The sequence below is a fragment of the Terrapene carolina genome, unplaced genomic scaffold (assembly GCF_002925995.2).
Source record: "Terrapene carolina triunguis isolate 2854851 unplaced genomic scaffold, T_m_triunguis-2.0 Scaffold397, whole genome shotgun sequence".
Lineage (NCBI taxonomy): Eukaryota > Metazoa > Chordata > Testudines > Emydidae > Terrapene > Terrapene triunguis.
The window spans coordinates 1,091,119-1,107,881 of NW_020664748.1; the positions used below are offsets into that span (position 1 = coordinate 1,091,119).

A 16,763-nucleotide genomic window follows, 5' to 3' on the forward strand; every position below is an offset into this window, starting at 1 on the left:
TCCTGGGTTCTATCTCTGGCCCAGGGAGGGGTGTGGGGTCTAGTAGTGGCCAGTGCAAGGTGCCCGTTATGCCCTGGGACACGACCGCCCCAGGGGTGTCGCCCCCCCATGTTTTATCCCATTTCGATGGATCCCAACCACCGCCCTGCCAGCTGAGCCCTCCTGGCCACAGGGGAGCCGTATCCCCCAGCCAGCCCCATCCAATGCCCCCGAGGCTGGGGCCCTGATCTCTGCTCCGCCTGCCCCCTGCAGGCAAACGTCGCCCCTACTTACTTGAGCGCGATGGAGTATTTGCCATTCCCCGTCTCGCTGGTCCGCACCAGGTAACCGGCCTCTTTGCAGGGCTGCAACCGGCTCTCGGCCTCGGCCCGGGTGATGGCTCCATGGTACCAGCTGTGAGGAGCAGAGAACGGGCTGGGTTTCTGAGCATGTCCTGCAGGGCCCAAGTCCTGGCTCTGTGGGGTGGGCAATGGGGAGTTACAGGGATCCCTCATGTGCTGGTTGGAGGGGGGGCGATTAGCTCTGGGGGTGCATGGCACGGCACAGGCTCCACCTTTCCTCTCATGTTAGTAAAAGGCACCTGCTTTGTCCAGCATGTCCCTGGAAGCAGGGCTGGGCCCTGGCGGGCGGGATGCATTTAAGGGCTGGGTGTCCAGGCCATCGGAGGCTGATAATCTCGTTAGCCTTAGGAAGTGGCTGGAGATCCTGGGATGGGAGGAGACGGGGCCAGGAGGGGGCCCAGCGAGCTGCGGATCCCACTGGAACCCAACCCCGGGGCTGGCCCAGAGCCACCGCTCAGCTCCTCCGCTTCCTTGTTCCAAAGCCAAGATTTGGAGGCAGGGGGAGGAGAGAAAAATTGATTTCCCCAAGCAAGCGGGGAGAGCCTGGGGCAGAGGGGTCGAGACGAGGGACAGGCTGGTGGGAAGGGGCAACGGCGAACCAAAGTCACAATGCAGCCTCGTTTTGTTTGGGAAGCTCCTGGGGTGCAGGGCTGGGCAGGGGAGGGGGGAGGTCGGGCAAGTGGGTGGGCAGGAGGGGGGCAGGAGGGGGGCTGGGCAGGAGGGGGGCGGGGCTTACGGCTGCTTCTCCAGCGCCAGGGCTGGGTCCACTCGCTCGCCCTCGCCGTGGTCTGGGAGCGTCGGCTTCAGGGTCTTGGGAGTCCAGCTCTTCTGGCGATGGTGCTGCCGCAGCGCCTCGTCCTTGGGGGCGCCCGCCCGCTCCGCTCCCTCAAACTGGACTGGAAGGAAGGGCTCCGTTCGCCGATCGGCAATGGGCAGAAGTGCCCGACTCTCCCCACCCCGACCCAGCCTGAACGGGCCACGCGCCTCTCCCTTGTGCTCGCCCTACCTCAGCTCTCGGGCTTCCCCAGCCCAGATTCTCTCCAGCAGCTCGGGAGCCCAGATCCCCTCCTCACCCCCAAGGACGGGCCCCGGGGCCCCTGCCAGGGGGAGGGCGCTGCCCACTGGACACGGGCACCGCACGGCGTGGACGGACACCCTGGCGTATTGCTAAGAGAGCCAGTCCCTGGCCTCTGCTAGCAGGAGAGTGGGGCAGCTCCCTATGGCAGCCTGGGGCCACGCGGAAACCAGAGCGACCCCACGGCTGCCCCCCTGCAGCCCTGAGAGCAGGCTCCAGGCATGTGCCCATATGCCTCTGTCATCTGCAGGCCCACGCCCCGCCCGCCCCAGAGTCCCCAGTACCCCACCAGCCAGCGCCTTCTCCCCCCCCCCCGCCGGCCAGTGCCCCACAGCCCCACCCCCTACCTGACAGAGCCTTCACTATCTGCTCCTTCTTCCACTCCCAGGGCTGCTCGTACTCCGCGGCAGGGCGCTCGTCGTTCTCCGGGAGCCGGCTGTCCACTGCCCGCGCCCTCCTGTCCTGCGGGGTGCTGGCCGGCGCCTCCCCGGGCTCATAGGGGGTGTCATAGAGCTGCGGCGGGGCCTTCCCCAGCTGCTCCTTGGAGCCCTGCCGCTTGGGCGCCGCGTCCGGCCGGGGGCCGCCCTCCCCTGGCTCCCCGGGCCCGTCCAGCAGCAGGATGGCTTTGACCAGCGGGTCCTTGGAGCCCCGCCTGCGGATTTCTGAAAGGCCAGGGCAGAACCAGAGTCAGGCAGCCCCCCAGAGCCCTGCAGGCAGAGCAGGGGGAGAGGGCAGCAAGGGGGCCTGCCCCCCTGCCCCATAATAATGCCCAGGTGAGCCCCAGACCCAAAGGTGGGGGTGAACACCCTGGAACCTGCAATGTCAGGGCTCAATCCAACACGCCCCACCTTGGGAGACTCCCACGGGCTCCCGCAGGCGCTGGCCAGGCCAGTACCCAAGGGCTGACCCAAGCTGGTCCTGGGAACACCCCGGCTCTGCAAAGCCAAGCTCCGGGGGGCAGGGGATTAACACTGCTTTGTTGGACATCGGCACATGGAGCTGGGAGGGCGAGGTGCTGTCCCTGAATGCTATGGGGCTGGGAAGGCAAGTCCTAGCCGTGGGGCTGGGAAGAGGGCGTGTCCCCCAGGGCTCAGCACTGGGGTACCGATGAGTGCCAGGGTGGGTCTGGGGTCTCTCTGCCCCTCCCCAAGGCGCCGCGGGAACAGAAACAATCCTGGAGCTGCAAAGGGATCCTTCCTGCTGGGAGAATGGAGCGGGACGTGCGGACGGGCTCCCGGAGGAAACGCAGGCAGGAAGCTACGCCCTGGCTGTCCGATAGGAGCCCCTATCCCAGGGCAGGCCAGCGGGCGCAGCGAAGCAGGGCTGGGACCAGGACGTGCATGCAGCTGGCCAGGGGCTGGGGACTCGCCCCGGGCCCCCATCACGGGCCCCCCTCCATGTTCACACTCAGCACCGGGACCCTTATCCCCCAAGTCACGGAGCTGAGCTGCTCCCCGACGAGAAGGGGGCCCAGGGCCGAGCTCCCTCATCGCGCTGGCTCCGGGAGGGGCAGGCATGTGAACCCGCTGTGGGCAGCGTGGGGCAGGGACCCTGCCCCGCGCCTACCAAACAGGAGCCCACCCTGCGGCCGGGGCCCACGCGGGCACAGCCGAGCCATCAATAAAACCACCCGCGCGCCCCCAACCCTTCTCCGTCCACCGCGAACCCCGACGCCCCAGGCCTGACAAACTGCCCTGCCTGGAAAAACCCATCAGCCAGCAGCAAATCTTTCATTTCCAGCTTCCGCTCCACTCGCTTCCTGTTATTCCGCCCAGCTGCTTGGCCGGGGCGAGCCGGGGCCCAGCGCAGCGCGGCGCTGACTTGGGGCGGCTGTGCTGGGAGCCGGGCAGCCAAACACGCCGGGTTGCTAGGCGCCCGTGGGATGTAGTTTTCAAAGGGCAGCGGGAGAAAGTTGCTGCTCAGGGGCTTGGCTGTAAAACGAGCTGTAAATTACCACAATTCCCTGGGCTCGAGGGAACCGCAGAGCTCCCAGATATTCCCCGTGCCCCCGCTGCTGCCCCTCGGACAGCCTCGGAGAGCTGCCACCCCCAGCACGCTGCCCACAGAGACGCCCGGGGGAACCTCGGAGGTGAAAGCGTGAAACGTGCTGAGACAGCTCACGCAGCGGCTCTGCCAGTGCCCCTCACTCCTGACCCACAGCCCCTGCTGCTGGCCCAGCCCGGGGCACCCCACCCAGCTCTGCCAGTGCCCCTCACTCCCGACCCGCAACCCCTCCTCTGGCCCAGCCCGGGGCACCCCACCCAGCTCTGCCAGTGCCCCTCACTCCCGATCCACAGCCCCTCCTCTGGGCCAGCCCGGGGCACCCCACCCAGCTCTGCCAGTGCCCTGCAATTTGACCAGTGGAAGCTGCGGCTCTCCAGGCCTGGACTCTTGTGACCACTCACCAAAAACCCTGCCCAACTGCTGACAGTGATGGACACACCCTGGGTTTGGGACGGCGCCAAGCCCCCGACTGACAGAGTCCCTACACACTTGCTCCAGCCCCATCGACTGGGGCGAGGCTCAGGTGTGGGCCCAGAATCGGGGCAGGGAACCCGGCAGCGATCAGGACGGACTCGAAGGCTCCAGACGCAAACAGCCCTGGGCATCTAACTCTGCTCCCCCCTGCAGGTCATCCCCTCCTTCTCCCCGAGGCGTCTGGCTTGGCTGGGGTTACGCAGAGCGGGCTCCCGGGCACTGATTACCACCCGCACCCTGCCCCAGAGGTACTGCAGTGCGAGTTGCCACGTGCCCAGCACGCCAGCTTGGGGGGGGGGCGGACACCCCCCTTTGCTGTGCTAGTCACTTCGCAAATACACCAGTGTATACCCTGGCTACCCCAGACCTGACCCACGGCCAGGCACCAATCGGGTCTTCCATGGGCGTTAGCAGTAGCCCGGGGAATTCAAAGCTCCTCCGTGCGCTCACGCCGTGCGAGCTTTGCAGTCCCTGGGAGTCCACGTGCGACGCTCCAAGCCTCCCGAGACAGGCCCCAGCTGCCCCCCGGGTCAGTGACCGAAGGCAGAGACAGGCCCCCACCCCCGGGGAGCACTGGAAACGAAGAGCTCCCAGCCCCGGTGGGCCGGCACAGGGCGAAGGCAGGAGCCAGCCAGCTCACTGGATGGAGATGGAGCGCGGCGCGCGCTGGGGCTGTCGCTGGCCAGGCGTTCGTGCAGCGGAGCGGAGCCGGCCGGCCTAGTAACACAGGCGAGAGCGGGGAGGGAACTGAACTGGCCCAGGCGCAGGTGGACACAGCTCTGGAGCCTGCCCCACCCTGGCCAAGGCCAAGGCCTCCAGGTACGATGGGAGTTCTGAACGCCAGGATCGGGCCCATCGCGAGGGATTCCCCGTTTCGTTCCCCTCTTCTCCGCCCCGGGGGCTGCTCGTTTCACTTCCCTTCACCAAGGGACGTGAGCGGAGGTCAGAGTCCATCGGCCCCCGAGTCGGGCCCTGGCCAGAGCCCGCTCGGCTCCTTATCTCTCCCCGCAGAGCAACAGGAAACAGAAGAGCCGGCTTCCTGCTCCAGCTCGGCTTCGTTTCCACAGGGCTGCTGCGGGGATGGAGTCTGCCCAGCCTGGAGCAATCCCACATCGTACCCAGCTCCACGGCTTCAGGGGTGGGTCTTTAACATCGGCAACTATCCCCCCTGCAGAGAACCTCACGCCACTTGAATGAGCCTCCCCCATTCGGCAGGGGGCAGATTTAAATATCCAATTTCAACATTGACCCGTCCCGCCCCGAGTTTCCCTTTTCCCAGGGTCAAATTGGCATTCGCCAGCCCCGCCGGGCTCCCCGGCCACGCACCCGTTATCATCTGCTGCGCGTCGTAGGGCTCCATGTACCCGTCGTTCTCCCCCAGCCGCTCCGCCTCCCGCTGGCCCTTGGTGCGCTTGGCGTCGTACGGGTCGGCGTAGTCCTCCAGAATGATGACCTGCGGGGGGCAAAGAGTTCCCAACACGCCAGCCAGGACAACCACAAGCCCCCTAAGGGCCACAGCACCAGCGCGCTCAGTTATGGGGCGGGAGGGCCTGTGTTTCCAGCGGTGCTGGGCCCCGCAGCGCCCCACACCTTCAACCGGAGAGCTCAGCAGCACCCCTGCCAGCTCCGGGCCCTGCTTCATTGCCACTGGTGCTGTTGGCACAACCGTGTGACACGACTGTGTTCACACGCACGGTGACGGGAATGCTTCACGGTTGGAGACAATATAATCCCAGAGGGATCAGAAGCTGGTAGGGACAGAGAGACGAGGTGGTGTGGTCTGGTGGGGAGGGCCCTGGATTAGAACCTAGACCTGGCTTCTATCCCCTGCTCTGCCCCTGCCCTGCTGGGTAGCCTTGGGCAAGTCCCTTCCCCCCTCTCTGCCTCAGTTTCTCCTCCCACACTTTGCCTGTTCAGACCCATGAGCCCTCTCTCACGATGCGTCCCAACGACGCCGCAGCCAACACACAGGGAGCTCCCAGGGCAGACCAGGCAGCCTGTTGCCTTCACAGATGCTGGCCGGTCGTGGTGATGCTAGCGGGGAGCCTGCTAACGCACATGACAACCACAACAGCCTCGTGCTCACGGGGATCGTGCCAGCTGGTGGCAGCACGGCAGTGTCCCTGGAGAAGACAAGGCCTCTGCATCGGTGCAGCACCCAGCACACGGCAGCCCCCTGAATTCGAGACACGCGTGGGTTCCAGGCAGTGGGGGGCGCCCAGGCGAAGGCTCTTGTGCCAGCGGGGGCAGAGGGTAGGGGATTAATGAGGCCAATGGCTGCAGAAGCCAACGTGAAATGCACACGCCTATCAACGTGGAGAAAAACACGAGACAGCGGGGTGCAGCGTATGCACAGGACACACTCAGCGCCAATTTCCCCCCGTCTCGCTACCCAGTGAATAACCACAGCCTGGGGCCGGCTGCTGGGCTGGCTAACGGGGCCGTATCGGCAGAGCGGGCAAGGAGGGGCCCTGGCCAGGAAGCGCAGCGAGAGCTGTGGGGCAGCCTGGGGCTCCTGCGACTGGAGTGGGGAGGGGGGGGGCGCAGATCAGGACTCCAGGGCATTGACTTGCCCGATGGGAAGCACAGGACTGAAACACTGTGGGGGGGGGGGGAAGTCTGTGGGTCAGGGCTGACCAGCCGTGGGCACCTCTGTCTGAAGAGCTGCAGGTCGGGACCAAGGTTCAGGCCAGCCCTGCCAGGGGCTCCCCGATTCCAGGAGGTAGGCGCTTTATTTAGCTAAACCACAGCCCCCAGCTCGGCATGTCCCACTTCCCAGCAAACGGGGTCCTTCCAACCAGACTTTTCATAACGAGCCGCCACGCCAGCAGGGACTAACGAGGTCAGCCTGGGATCAGTGAGCTGCGGGGACAGAGCGCCTATTCTCCCTTTGGCAGATTACAGCGAGATTGGGATAAAGGGAATTAGGAAAGGGCTCAGAGCCGGGCTAATCAGCTGAGCCGACAGCATTGAAAGCCGCCTCCTGCTCTGGGGTCCCTCATTTCCCAGGATCCGGGGAGAGGGAATGAGAACGTGACCTGCCCAAAGCCACGCACCAGAGCTCTGCCAAGCAAAGGGGCAGCCGCTCTCCCAGGGGGCGCTGGCTCCCTCGAGGCACCAGTACTTGGCCGAAGCCAACAGGGTTTTAATCCATCCGGCAGGGCAGCACCGTCCCCTCCCAGGCGCAGGGCAGGCTCAGAGTACGCAGCCCCCGCGTCCTGACCGCGGGTTAGCAGCGGGAGTTAAAGCCCAGAGGGCGGCCTGGGGGCGAACCCGCACTGCTAACGCCCGTTAAAAGCGGAGCGGCCGTGTCTTCCCGGGGGGCTGACCCCGAGTTCAGAACAGCCATTTGCTGCCGTGTAGACGCCCCTGGGTGAGTTGGCCAAGCCCAAGCCCACACAACAGCTCCCGTGAGCGCCAGCCCCGGGCGCTACCCGCTAGGCCCCGGCCCCTTACCGTCTCCTGCTTAGGGCTCTTGCCCTTGTCCTCCTCCGGCGCCGGGCTGGGCGCTGGGCTACTGCTGGGGTAGCTTTTCCCAATCTTCTCATGGGCGTCCACCTTGATGAGCCGGTTCATGTAGGTGCTGCAGCCGGGGCCCTTGGGGGCGCCCTCCTGGGGGCTGCCTTCCGCCCGCGAGTTCTTACGCATCTTGCCCGTGGCGGCCTGGATCAGCCCCTGCAGGTTGTCCCGGGACAGCCTGCTGCCGCCATCCTTGCCGGGCCCCGGAGCCGCCCGGCAGCCCCCCAGCTCGGCCGCCGAGTTCTTGCGGTTTTTGCCCGGCACGGGGCCGGGGCCCGGCTCGGCGGGGCCCAGGGGCTTCCGGGAGGCGCTGCACAGCTTGCCCAGGCTCCCGCTGCCCGGCCTGGCCCGCTCCGACGCCGTCTTCAGACTGGAGGGGAACTCCCTGAACCACTTGGCCGCCATGGGGCGGGGGGGCTGCCGGGCTATGGCTGGGAAAGGCCGAAGCGGAGATGCCGGGGAGGGGGCTGTGACCTTTGGTGGGGAGGGGGGGATCTGGAGCCTGGGGGCTGGGGGGAGGGGGTGTGCCCCACCCACGGGGCCCGCGGGGGAGCTCCGTGCCAGCTGAGCCAGCAGGGGATGCGGGTGGGGAGAAGGGGGGGTCCTGCTTCCCCCTCGCCCCCGGTAAATCACAGTCCCGGCGTGGGGGGGGGGGGGGGGCCGCGACGGGGGGCCCCCCCGCGGGGGGGGGGGGGGGGGGGGCCCCCGGGGGGGGGGGGGGGGCGTTAACCCATGGGGGTGCAGCGGGGAGCGGGATGGGGAGACAATTTCACCTGCAGGAGAAGGGGGGGGCAGATGGGGTCGCTCCAGGTCCGTCGCCCCGCCCCGGGGGCCCCACGAAGCGCTGCTGGGCGCCCCGAAGCCTGGAGCGGGTCTGCGGGGGCGCAGCGCAGCGGGGGCGGCTCCGTGTCTCCAGCGCCTCGCTCCCCGCAGCTCCGCGGCCGCCGGCCAGCGCTGCCCGGGCTCCCCGCCCAGATCCGGAGGGGGCGGCGCAGGGGGGAGGGGGGACCGGCCCGCAGAGAGCGGCCCCCGCCGCGAGGGGGCGCAATCTGCCGCGCAGGGCGATTTCCAGCGGCGTCGGGGCGCGCGCGCGCTGCGCGGTCGGGGCGCTGCGCGCTTTGCCGCCGGGCCCGGTTTGTAAATCAGCGCGCGGGTGAGAATTACAAACTGCGCCTAACGGGCCACGACTGCGCATAACCGTCGCCCCCGCGCAAATCGGCGCGCGAAGCCCTGGTGCCCCCGCGCAACGGCCGCAGCCCGGGCACGGGGGGGGGGGTCGCCCCGCCAGCTTTGCACGCAGACAGTGAACGTGCCATGGTCGGACTAATTGCAATTAGCAGCGCCGGCCATTAGCGGTCCGGTCCAGCCAGGCGCGGAGGTTGCACCCGGGCGCAAGGGGCTGCAGCGCGGGAATTGCGCGCTCGGCTCCGGAGCGGGGCCGGCGGTTGATCCCCGCCCGCCAGGTTTGCACCCCGGGCCCGGGCCATGGAGCCGGCTTGGCCCTGCCCCGGCGGGCGGAGCTGGTGCGCGGCGAGGCCGGGGCTGCAGGGCCCCGATAGGGCCGCGGGGTGCCCGGGACTCGGGGGCTGGTTGCGGCCAGGGACGGGGCTGAGCCCCCCCCCCCCCAAAACCTTCCCTAGCAGGGCCCCCCGGGGAACCGCCCCACCCCTTCCCCTTTGTGGCTTTCTGGGGCTAACTGGCCCCCTTATATAGTCCCCCTTTGGGGGGGACCCGGGAGGGAAATTGCCCCCTTCCCCTTACAAGGGTCGTCTCCCCCCCCCCCAAGGCCCCTGGTGCCCCTCCCAGGTGGGGCCCTGTGGTGGGGGTGCCCGGCGGTGCACACCTGTCTGCAATGGGCACAGCTCTGCGGGCACCTCCCTGGGTCCGGCCGGCCCCACCCTTGGGAGCAGCATGGTCAGACACGCCTCGGCCCCCGACGCTCACTGGGTCTCTCCTGGTCTCTTTGCAGGTTGCTGGGGCCTGTGACCCCCGGAGCCATGTGAGTAGCTGGGGGAGATGAGCTCCTGCTGGCGGTGAGCTGGGGGGCTCCCCTGGCTCCGGGCTGGGAAATGCCCCTCCCAGCTCCTGACCCCCCACCCCCAGCATTGTAATGAGCCCCATGGGGTTCTGTGGTGCTGCAACCCCAGGCACCACTCGGTTTGGGGAGGGTCTTGGGCAACTGCCCCTCCCCCACCCTGTCCCTGGGGCGGCCCTCCCAGCGCAAAGCTCCGGCCCCCAGCTCAGGCTTGTATCAGGCCGCATGGCTAGCTGGATCCCAGTTCTGCAGCAGCATCCCCAGATCCAGAGGCAGCTTCAGAAAATCTTTAGCAGGAATTAAATCTGGCAGTGCGGCCGTCCGCTGGCATAGGCACAGCTCAGTTCACACCTGTTTCAGGCTGCTGCAAACTCAGGAAACGTCACAGCATCGGTTTCCTAAGAGATCGGCTCTAGGAATTATTTTGGGGCAGTTCTAATGTCTGGTCTGTGCTAGGCCAGAGGGCTGACGCGATGACCATGGTGGTCCCTTCTGGCCTTGGGATCTGTGAATCTAGGCCCCGGTCCTGTTTCGAGGTTATTTCGGTGGCATGAAGGCTTGAAACACACACGTGTGAGTGAGCGCGAGAGAGAGGCCCTGGAGCCAGGGGTGAATGGTGGGTGTGGCATATTGCACTGCCCCAGGGCCCTGAGCGAGTGTCTGGCTTGATTTATTGATCTTCCCAGTGATGCTGAGCGCCCAGAGCTCCCTCTCACATCACCCTCCTTCCACGTTATGACCGTAGGGTCGTGGGTGATAAGGTCACAAAGCGCGCGTGTCCTCTGTTCCTTCTGCCGTTTCAGGGCAAGCAACAGCGGTGGCTGGGGTCCTCCCCAGCCCCACAAGCCGAATGGGAAACCGGAGCAGCTCAAATACTCAGGTAAACTCAGACCCTGGTTCCTTTTCCTCGCCACTGCTGGGGTTGCTCACGTGGCTGTTTATTTTGCATCCTCCACAAGAAGGCGAGAGAATCATTAACTTTCTGTGTGTCTAGGATTTAATGCTGTGTGTTGCACTGCTCAAAATCTCTACAAACATCTCTAGCAGCATCTCTACAACCAGCCGTTCTGTGTGATGTACAGCTGTGTCCTGTGACAGGCCGGGTCTCTCTTGTACATGTGACCGTCTTACAACTGCGCTTTTAATATTGCAAACGAGTCCGTCGTTAGAGTTGCAGGCGCTTTTGTGGGGTACTCTCATGCTCTTAGCAATGACCAACTTTGCTCTTTGTTTGGGATCAAAACCAACGGGATATAAAATAACCCATGGGTGGTAGTTCAAGCTAAATCCTTAATCTGGCAAATGGTTAAACCCATAAAATGCAGATGTTAAACTGAACACACGTTAAGGACGTGGGTCATTTTTTGCAGGACCAAGACCTAAGTTTGTACCTGAATTTCCATGATAAACCTTTTCACAGGGGTTCAAGGGAAACTAGCATCTCATCCTGCAAACTAATAACCAAAACCTGGATCAGGAGGGTGGGAGTGACGGGGGAATCCATCTTTGGCTTTTAAGATAAAAGATGCATTTTATTGTCACTAAAATCGAGCTTGTTGATCTTTTGAGGAGTAAAGTAACTAAAGTCCCAGAGATTGTGTGTTGTGTGTGTGTGGTGCACAGATACGCAAGAGAAACAATAAAGTTCTTGGCATTGTTAGCATTTGTTGGCTAATGTCCATCATCAGAACTTAGCCCAAAATGTATTTCTATAATAGTCGGTACAACGGTTGAGGGGGAGCAGTTTACCAAAATAGGTATTTGTCCCTTTCCCCTGAGGTCACTTCAAACAACTCTCAGGTTTGTTAATCCACAAATAAGGCTGTAAGAAAAGTTGTTTGGTTGGGAGGCCTTGTTTAGTTGTTTGTTCAAAAGTTATAGCCACAGTTTGTTAATGTGGCGATTCCAGGTGTGCGCCTCCCGAAGCAGGGCAGTGGCACAGAGGAGATCCTGCGTGTCCTGCTTGGTTCTCACAGGCATGATGCTTGGATGGCTGGGCCAAAATTTGAGTCAAATTTGCTGCAATTATTTTTTAAAAAGTTGCTGTTTCCGGAAGAAAATTGCAGCCTGTGATTTGCGTTCAGCCTTATCCGTAAGCTTGTCAAGACCCTGCTTCGCCGGAAGCACAAAATGGAGTTTTCGGTGTTTTTCTTGCTTGTTTTTCAAGGTGTCGTCAAGAAAAAGGATTCGGAAGTTTATGTCGGAAATGTCCCGCCTGAAATGAAGGAGGTATCTTCTTCGCTGTTTTGGAAGGGGCGTTCTCTGCTTTAGTGATATAAGTTAAGCAGTTAACATTGACGTCCCACCAAGTCGTACGTAGTCTGCCGTCTTTAACTCTTTGTGAAATGTGGTTATGTGGCTTGATTTCCCCGCTCTGCCGCCAAATAATCTTCCAAGGGAGACGAAAGCTGGCTTGCAAACACAGAGGTGACAGGTTGGTGCTGGTCATGGGATTAGTGATGCTCTTGGGGGGAACCTGCAGCAGGAGCCCAGCAGTTTAATATAATGGCCGTGACTCTTATCAGGGCAGGAGGAGCTTTCATCTTGCTCCCCATGGTTACTCTGCTCCCATTCCCTACGGTACGTCTTTCTGAACCAGGAGCTGGTGTCTGCTCCGCTTGCGTGACCCTTTACGCTGATCTCGTTCCAGGGCCGGCTGTTCTGTGTGTAACAGGTTTCGCTGCAGCCTTGACAGCTGCCTGTCTCGGCACAGACGATAGCTGGACTCACCCAAAATAAAATGGGCTCCCGTCCCTGTGGGAAACCGCTGTCCTGAATCTTACAAATAAACCGCCTGCTGCAGCCGCTGTCAGTGCCTCTGCTGTAACGAGGCCTCTCCCCTTAACCTGGGCTGCTTTGCTTTCCCAGGAGGACATATTGCTCCTGCTCAGGGACTTCCACCCGCAGCGTATTAAAAGGTGCCATTCCGGGTTGAGAAGGTAGGTTTGTTTTTCCTTTTGCCCTCAGTGTAGTTCTCCCTGTTGTCCAGCTCAGCAAGCTCCCGTCCCTGCTCCGGGGGCTTTGTTCTGTGAGGAGAGAGGCTTGCTGATACCCCACTCCCTTGGAGAGCAAAGGGCCTTTCCTTAGCTTGCTCCGCAGATTGGGTGGTCGTGGTAGTTGTCAAGTTATTTCATTCTAGGGAGTGTCTTCGGAAGAGCCCCCAGCTGGCACCCTAGCTTCTCCCTTCTGTCCAGAAACCGCAGAACAACATTCTGGGGTCACCCTGGAAGCTTTTCTCCACCTGCCCCCCCCCCCCCGAGTCCCCACCAAGCTAGTGCGACAGGAGGCCAAAGGCAGCCCGAGGAGTAGGGTCTTGGGACCAGTTCCTGGAGATAACTTAAGGCCCTTGGTTTGGGCTTCTCTCCGCCCTATGGCAGTCTGGCTCGTTGCCGGGAGCTCCCTGCGCGTCCACCCAGTGGCACTTGTTCATTGCTGGGCCATTTCTAGCTTCTTGTTATTGGACACAGCAGGATGGGTCTGTGACCGGTTCGGTCACAGAGACCCCCTTGGGACTGTCACCTGACGCTCTGAGCCCGTTTTCCCTGCCAGCTTGGGACTCCAGAACCCTGCCCTGTGGAGCCAGACACGCTAGTCTGCTGCAGCACAGACCCAGGGTCTGGTCCACGCCCCCAAAGCTGCAGACTTAACTGAAAACAGCTCAGCAAGTCACCTGCCTCCTGCACCCAGACACCCAGCTCCCAGTGGGATCCAGACCCCAAATAAATCCGTTTTACTCTGTCTAAAGCTTATGAATTGTTCGCCCTCTATACACTGATAGAGAGAGATGCACAGCTGTTTGCTCCCCCAGGGATTAATCACTTACTCTGGGTTTATTAATAAACAAAAAGGATTTTATCAAGTATAAAAAGTGGGAGTTAAGTGGTTTCAAGTCATAACAGACAGAATGAAGTAAGTCACCAAGCAAAATAAAACAAAACTCACAAGTCTAAGCCTAATACCTGTAATCAGTTTCTTAATGTAAATCTCACCCTCAGAGCTGTTCCAATCAGCTTCTTTCACAGACTAGACTCCTTCCTAGGCTGGGCCCAATCCTTCCCCTGGTACAGTCCTTGTTAGTTCCAGCAGCCATCTCAGGTGGTAAGCAGGGGTTTTCTCATGACTGGCCGCCCCCTTTGTCCTGCTCCACCCCCTTTTATAGCTTTGGCACAAGGCGGGAATCTTTTGTCTCTCTGGGTCCCCACCCCTGCTTCTAAATGGAAAAGTACCAGATTTAAGATGGATTCCAGTATCAGGTGACATGGTCACATGTCACTGTAAGACCCCTAGTCTCCATTCCCCATGGGCTGGCCCACAAGTCCACAAGAAGGCTTGCAGGTAAATAAACCATTTACAAACAATTGTCCTAATCAGTGGGAGCCATCAAGATTCTAAATCACCATTAATGGCCCACACTTTGCATAATTACAATAGGACCTCAGAGTTGTACTTCATATTTCTAGCTTCAGATACAAGAATGATCCATGCACACAAATAGGAGGAATATACTCAGTAGATTATAAGCTTTGTAATGATACCTCACAAGAGACCTTTTGCATGAAGCATGTTCCAGTTACCTCATATTCACCCTCATCAGCATATTTCCATAACCCATAGGGCGTGCACCGTCCCAGGGTAACGTGGCACCTTCCCCTCCTCCTCCCCCAGCTATGCCTTTGTAGATCTCGGCTCCTCTGAGCAGGTGCAGGCCGCAATCCAGCGCTTCAGCGGGCACCTCGTGAACGGACGTCGCCTGTTTCTGAGCCGCACGGGCGCAGGCAGTGGGAGGAAGGACCCGGCTGGGACCCAGCGCATCGTGGAAATGCCCGTATGGCTGCTGCTAGCTCTGAGCTGTGTAACTAGCTGTAGGGGAGGCCGCCTGCCGGCACGCTTGGCCAAGGCTGGGTCGGATGGACCGAGCCCTGTGCTCACTTTGTGGCTGCGCACGAGTCCCTTGCCTTTCCCTTCTCCCCACGATGTCAGTCAGACACGGGGGCTGCTGCCCGAAGCGGGGCGTGGGAACCAGGAAGCCGGGGTGATGTTGCCAGCTCTGTCACTGTGTGAATGGGAGAACGGGGAGGGGGTGGCTGCAGTGTCCGAGACCTGCCTGTTGTAAGAGGAGAGTAACCCCCCCCCGTTTGCAAAGTGCGCTGGGCTCTTTGGAGGAAAGCCCCGGTGCCAGCGCACCATGTTCCCTATCCCGCAGAGTGGCTGGAATACGACCATCCGCAGCCCTGAGCTGCCTCCCGCTGTGGGGAGCAGGCAGGAGGCAGCGCCTGCTCTCGGAGCGCTTCCAGCCCGTGGGGGCTCGTGGCTTGTATGGTGAGATCAGCTCGGTTTTCTTTGCAGGCTTTGGAGAGAGTCCCCAGAGGAGAGCTGGGTCTGAGCCAGGGTAAGCTCTGGGGGGCGGTCCCGGCCTCCCGCCTCCGGGCACTGGTTCCATCCGCAGCGCCCCACCTCCCACCCCCATGGGGAAATGAAGCTTGGTGGCTGCTCGTACGCTGAGCTGTCTGGCTGCCCCACGCCCCTTTGCTCTGCACGGAGCAGCCTGCGTGTGGCAGGAATGGTCAGGGAGGGGCTGGTTCCACACGCCTCTGGAGACGTCCTAGCCCAGGCCCCCAGACAGCAATTCCGGGCCCCAGGGCAGAACAGTCAGTGCCCCCCCCCCCCGCATGCACAAGCCGCGGATGCCTGACATTCGAGCGGTGCTTTGCCTGCGCTGGTGGGTGCCCAGCGAGCTGCCGGCTGCGCTGCTGGGCCCGTTCTTCTGGCACGGCCAGGGCTTCCACGTGCCCACCCGGTAGGGCTGCCAACTCTCTAATCGCGCAAACCCAAAGACCCTTGCCCCACCTCTTCCCTGAGACCAGGCCCCACCCCCTGCTCTCTCCACCCCCACTCCGTCCATCGCTCGCTCTCCCCCACTGTCACTCACTTTCACCAGGCTGGGGCAGGAGGTTTCGGGGTCGGGCTCTGGGAGGGAGTTTGGGTGCGGGGGGGGTGAGGGGTGCGGGCTCTAGGAGGGAGTTTGGGGTCGGGGGTGGGTTGGGGTGCAGGAGGGGGTGAGGTGTCGGGCTTTGGGAGGGAGTTTGGGTGTGGGAGGGGGTGAGGGGTGTGGGCTCTGGCAGGGAGTTTGGGTGCAGGGCTCTAGGCTGGGGCAGGGCGTCGGGGTACAGGAGGAGGTCGGGGGTCAACACTTACCTCGGGCGGCTCCTGAAAGCGACCCACACACCCTTTGGCAGCAGCTGCTTGGGAGGGGCCCAGGGGTTCTCCGCTTGCTGCTGCCCACAGGCACCGCCCCCACAGCTCCTATTGGCTGCAGTTCCTGGCCAATGGGAGCTGTGGAGTCGGTGCCCAGGGCGGGGGCAGCATGTGGAGACCCCCTCCCTGGGGCCGCAGGGACTTTCCGGACGCTTCCCGGAGTGGTGCTGAGCAAGGGCGGGCAGGAAGCCTGCCGTAGCACAGCTGCACAGCTGCCGGCGGAGGCCGGGGGCCCCCGGTCAGTTGTCCCCTCTGCCCCCCCGTCGGCTGGCCTGTCCTAGACCCAGGGGCATTGGAGGTCGCACAGGCTGGTAGGCCCAGGAACCTCGAGTGGCTTCTAATTCAGCAGCCCCCTGTACCCTGATCTGCTCGCTGTTCATCGAATTCCCAAGTGTCCCCTGCCGGTCTCAAAGGGGAACGTCCCCCAGGCTCGTGGCTTTGCAGGAGCTCGCCTGCGTTTTCCTTAGTCCCTGTTGTCAGCAGCTCGCCCTGTGGCTGCCAAAACACCAAACCGGCTCCAAACACCAGAACTGTCCTGCCTGAAAAGGCAGCTGCGACTCTGGTGCACGTGGGCCTGCTGGGGATGAGGGAATTCGGTCGCACGAGGGACTGGCTTAGCTAATTTGGGGGGAGGTTCTGGGGGTGACCAATGCCACTGGGCACGTTTCGGTTGCTCCGGTTAAATCTCGCTGTAAGGTTTCTAAACCCCTTCTCCAGCAGTCGCGCGAGCTCCCGGAGCAGGAGGGGAAGGCGACTGAAATCCCGTCTGGCGGATTTTAATTAAAGGGCTCGTTTAAATCTCAAACCCTCCTGTTCTTCCTCTGCTCCTAGCAAAGGCAGAGAACCAAACCCTGCAGCCGGCACCTCCCGATGCAGTGAGGCAGATCTGTTACGCGGTTCCCATGGAAATGAGGTAAGCACCAGTGCCAGGGACCCCGGCCTGCCAGCATCACTGGCTCTGGGATAACGACGCTGTGACGTTTAATGCTCCTCACTCTGCCACTTGTTCAGTCCTGGCTGCTTGGCCGAGGCGGCCATGTTCCATACTGCTGGTAACCTC

At 62.4% G+C, this 16,763-nt stretch overlaps 2 protein-coding genes across 6 annotated transcripts in view; one reads left to right on the forward strand and one right to left on the reverse strand.

Annotated features, from left to right (window-relative positions):
* SHE (Src homology 2 domain containing E) overlaps window positions 1-8,043 on the reverse strand; it is an 11,451-nt gene extending 3,408 nt beyond the window's left edge. The window contains exons 1-5 of the mRNA XM_026658065.2: window positions 7,351-8,043; window positions 5,221-5,347; window positions 1,764-2,078; window positions 1,078-1,237; window positions 274-393 (exon numbers count right to left, since the gene is read on the reverse strand). Coding sequence (XP_026513850.1) covers window positions 274-393; window positions 1,078-1,237; window positions 1,764-2,078; window positions 5,221-5,347; window positions 7,351-7,818 — 1,190 coding nt within the window. The 5' untranslated portion in view covers window positions 7,819-8,043. The remainder of the gene's footprint in view (window positions 1-273; window positions 394-1,077; window positions 1,238-1,763; window positions 2,079-5,220; window positions 5,348-7,350) is intronic.
* TDRD10 (tudor domain containing 10) overlaps window positions 4,457-16,763 on the forward strand; it is a 16,136-nt gene continuing 3,829 nt past the window's right edge. For 2 of the 5 annotated variants that reach the window (XM_026658071.2, XM_026658066.2), the window contains exons 1-6: window positions 9,461-10,328; window positions 11,616-11,677; window positions 12,317-12,387; window positions 14,114-14,273; window positions 14,795-14,837; window positions 16,535-16,616. In XM_026658071.2, the coding sequence (XP_026513856.1) occupies window positions 10,184-10,328; window positions 11,616-11,677; window positions 12,317-12,387; window positions 14,114-14,273; window positions 14,795-14,837; window positions 16,535-16,616 (563 nt within the window). In that variant the 5' untranslated portion in view covers window positions 9,461-10,183. The other 3 variants (XM_026658070.1, XM_029912955.1, XM_026658072.1) reach the window with 3 other exon arrangements.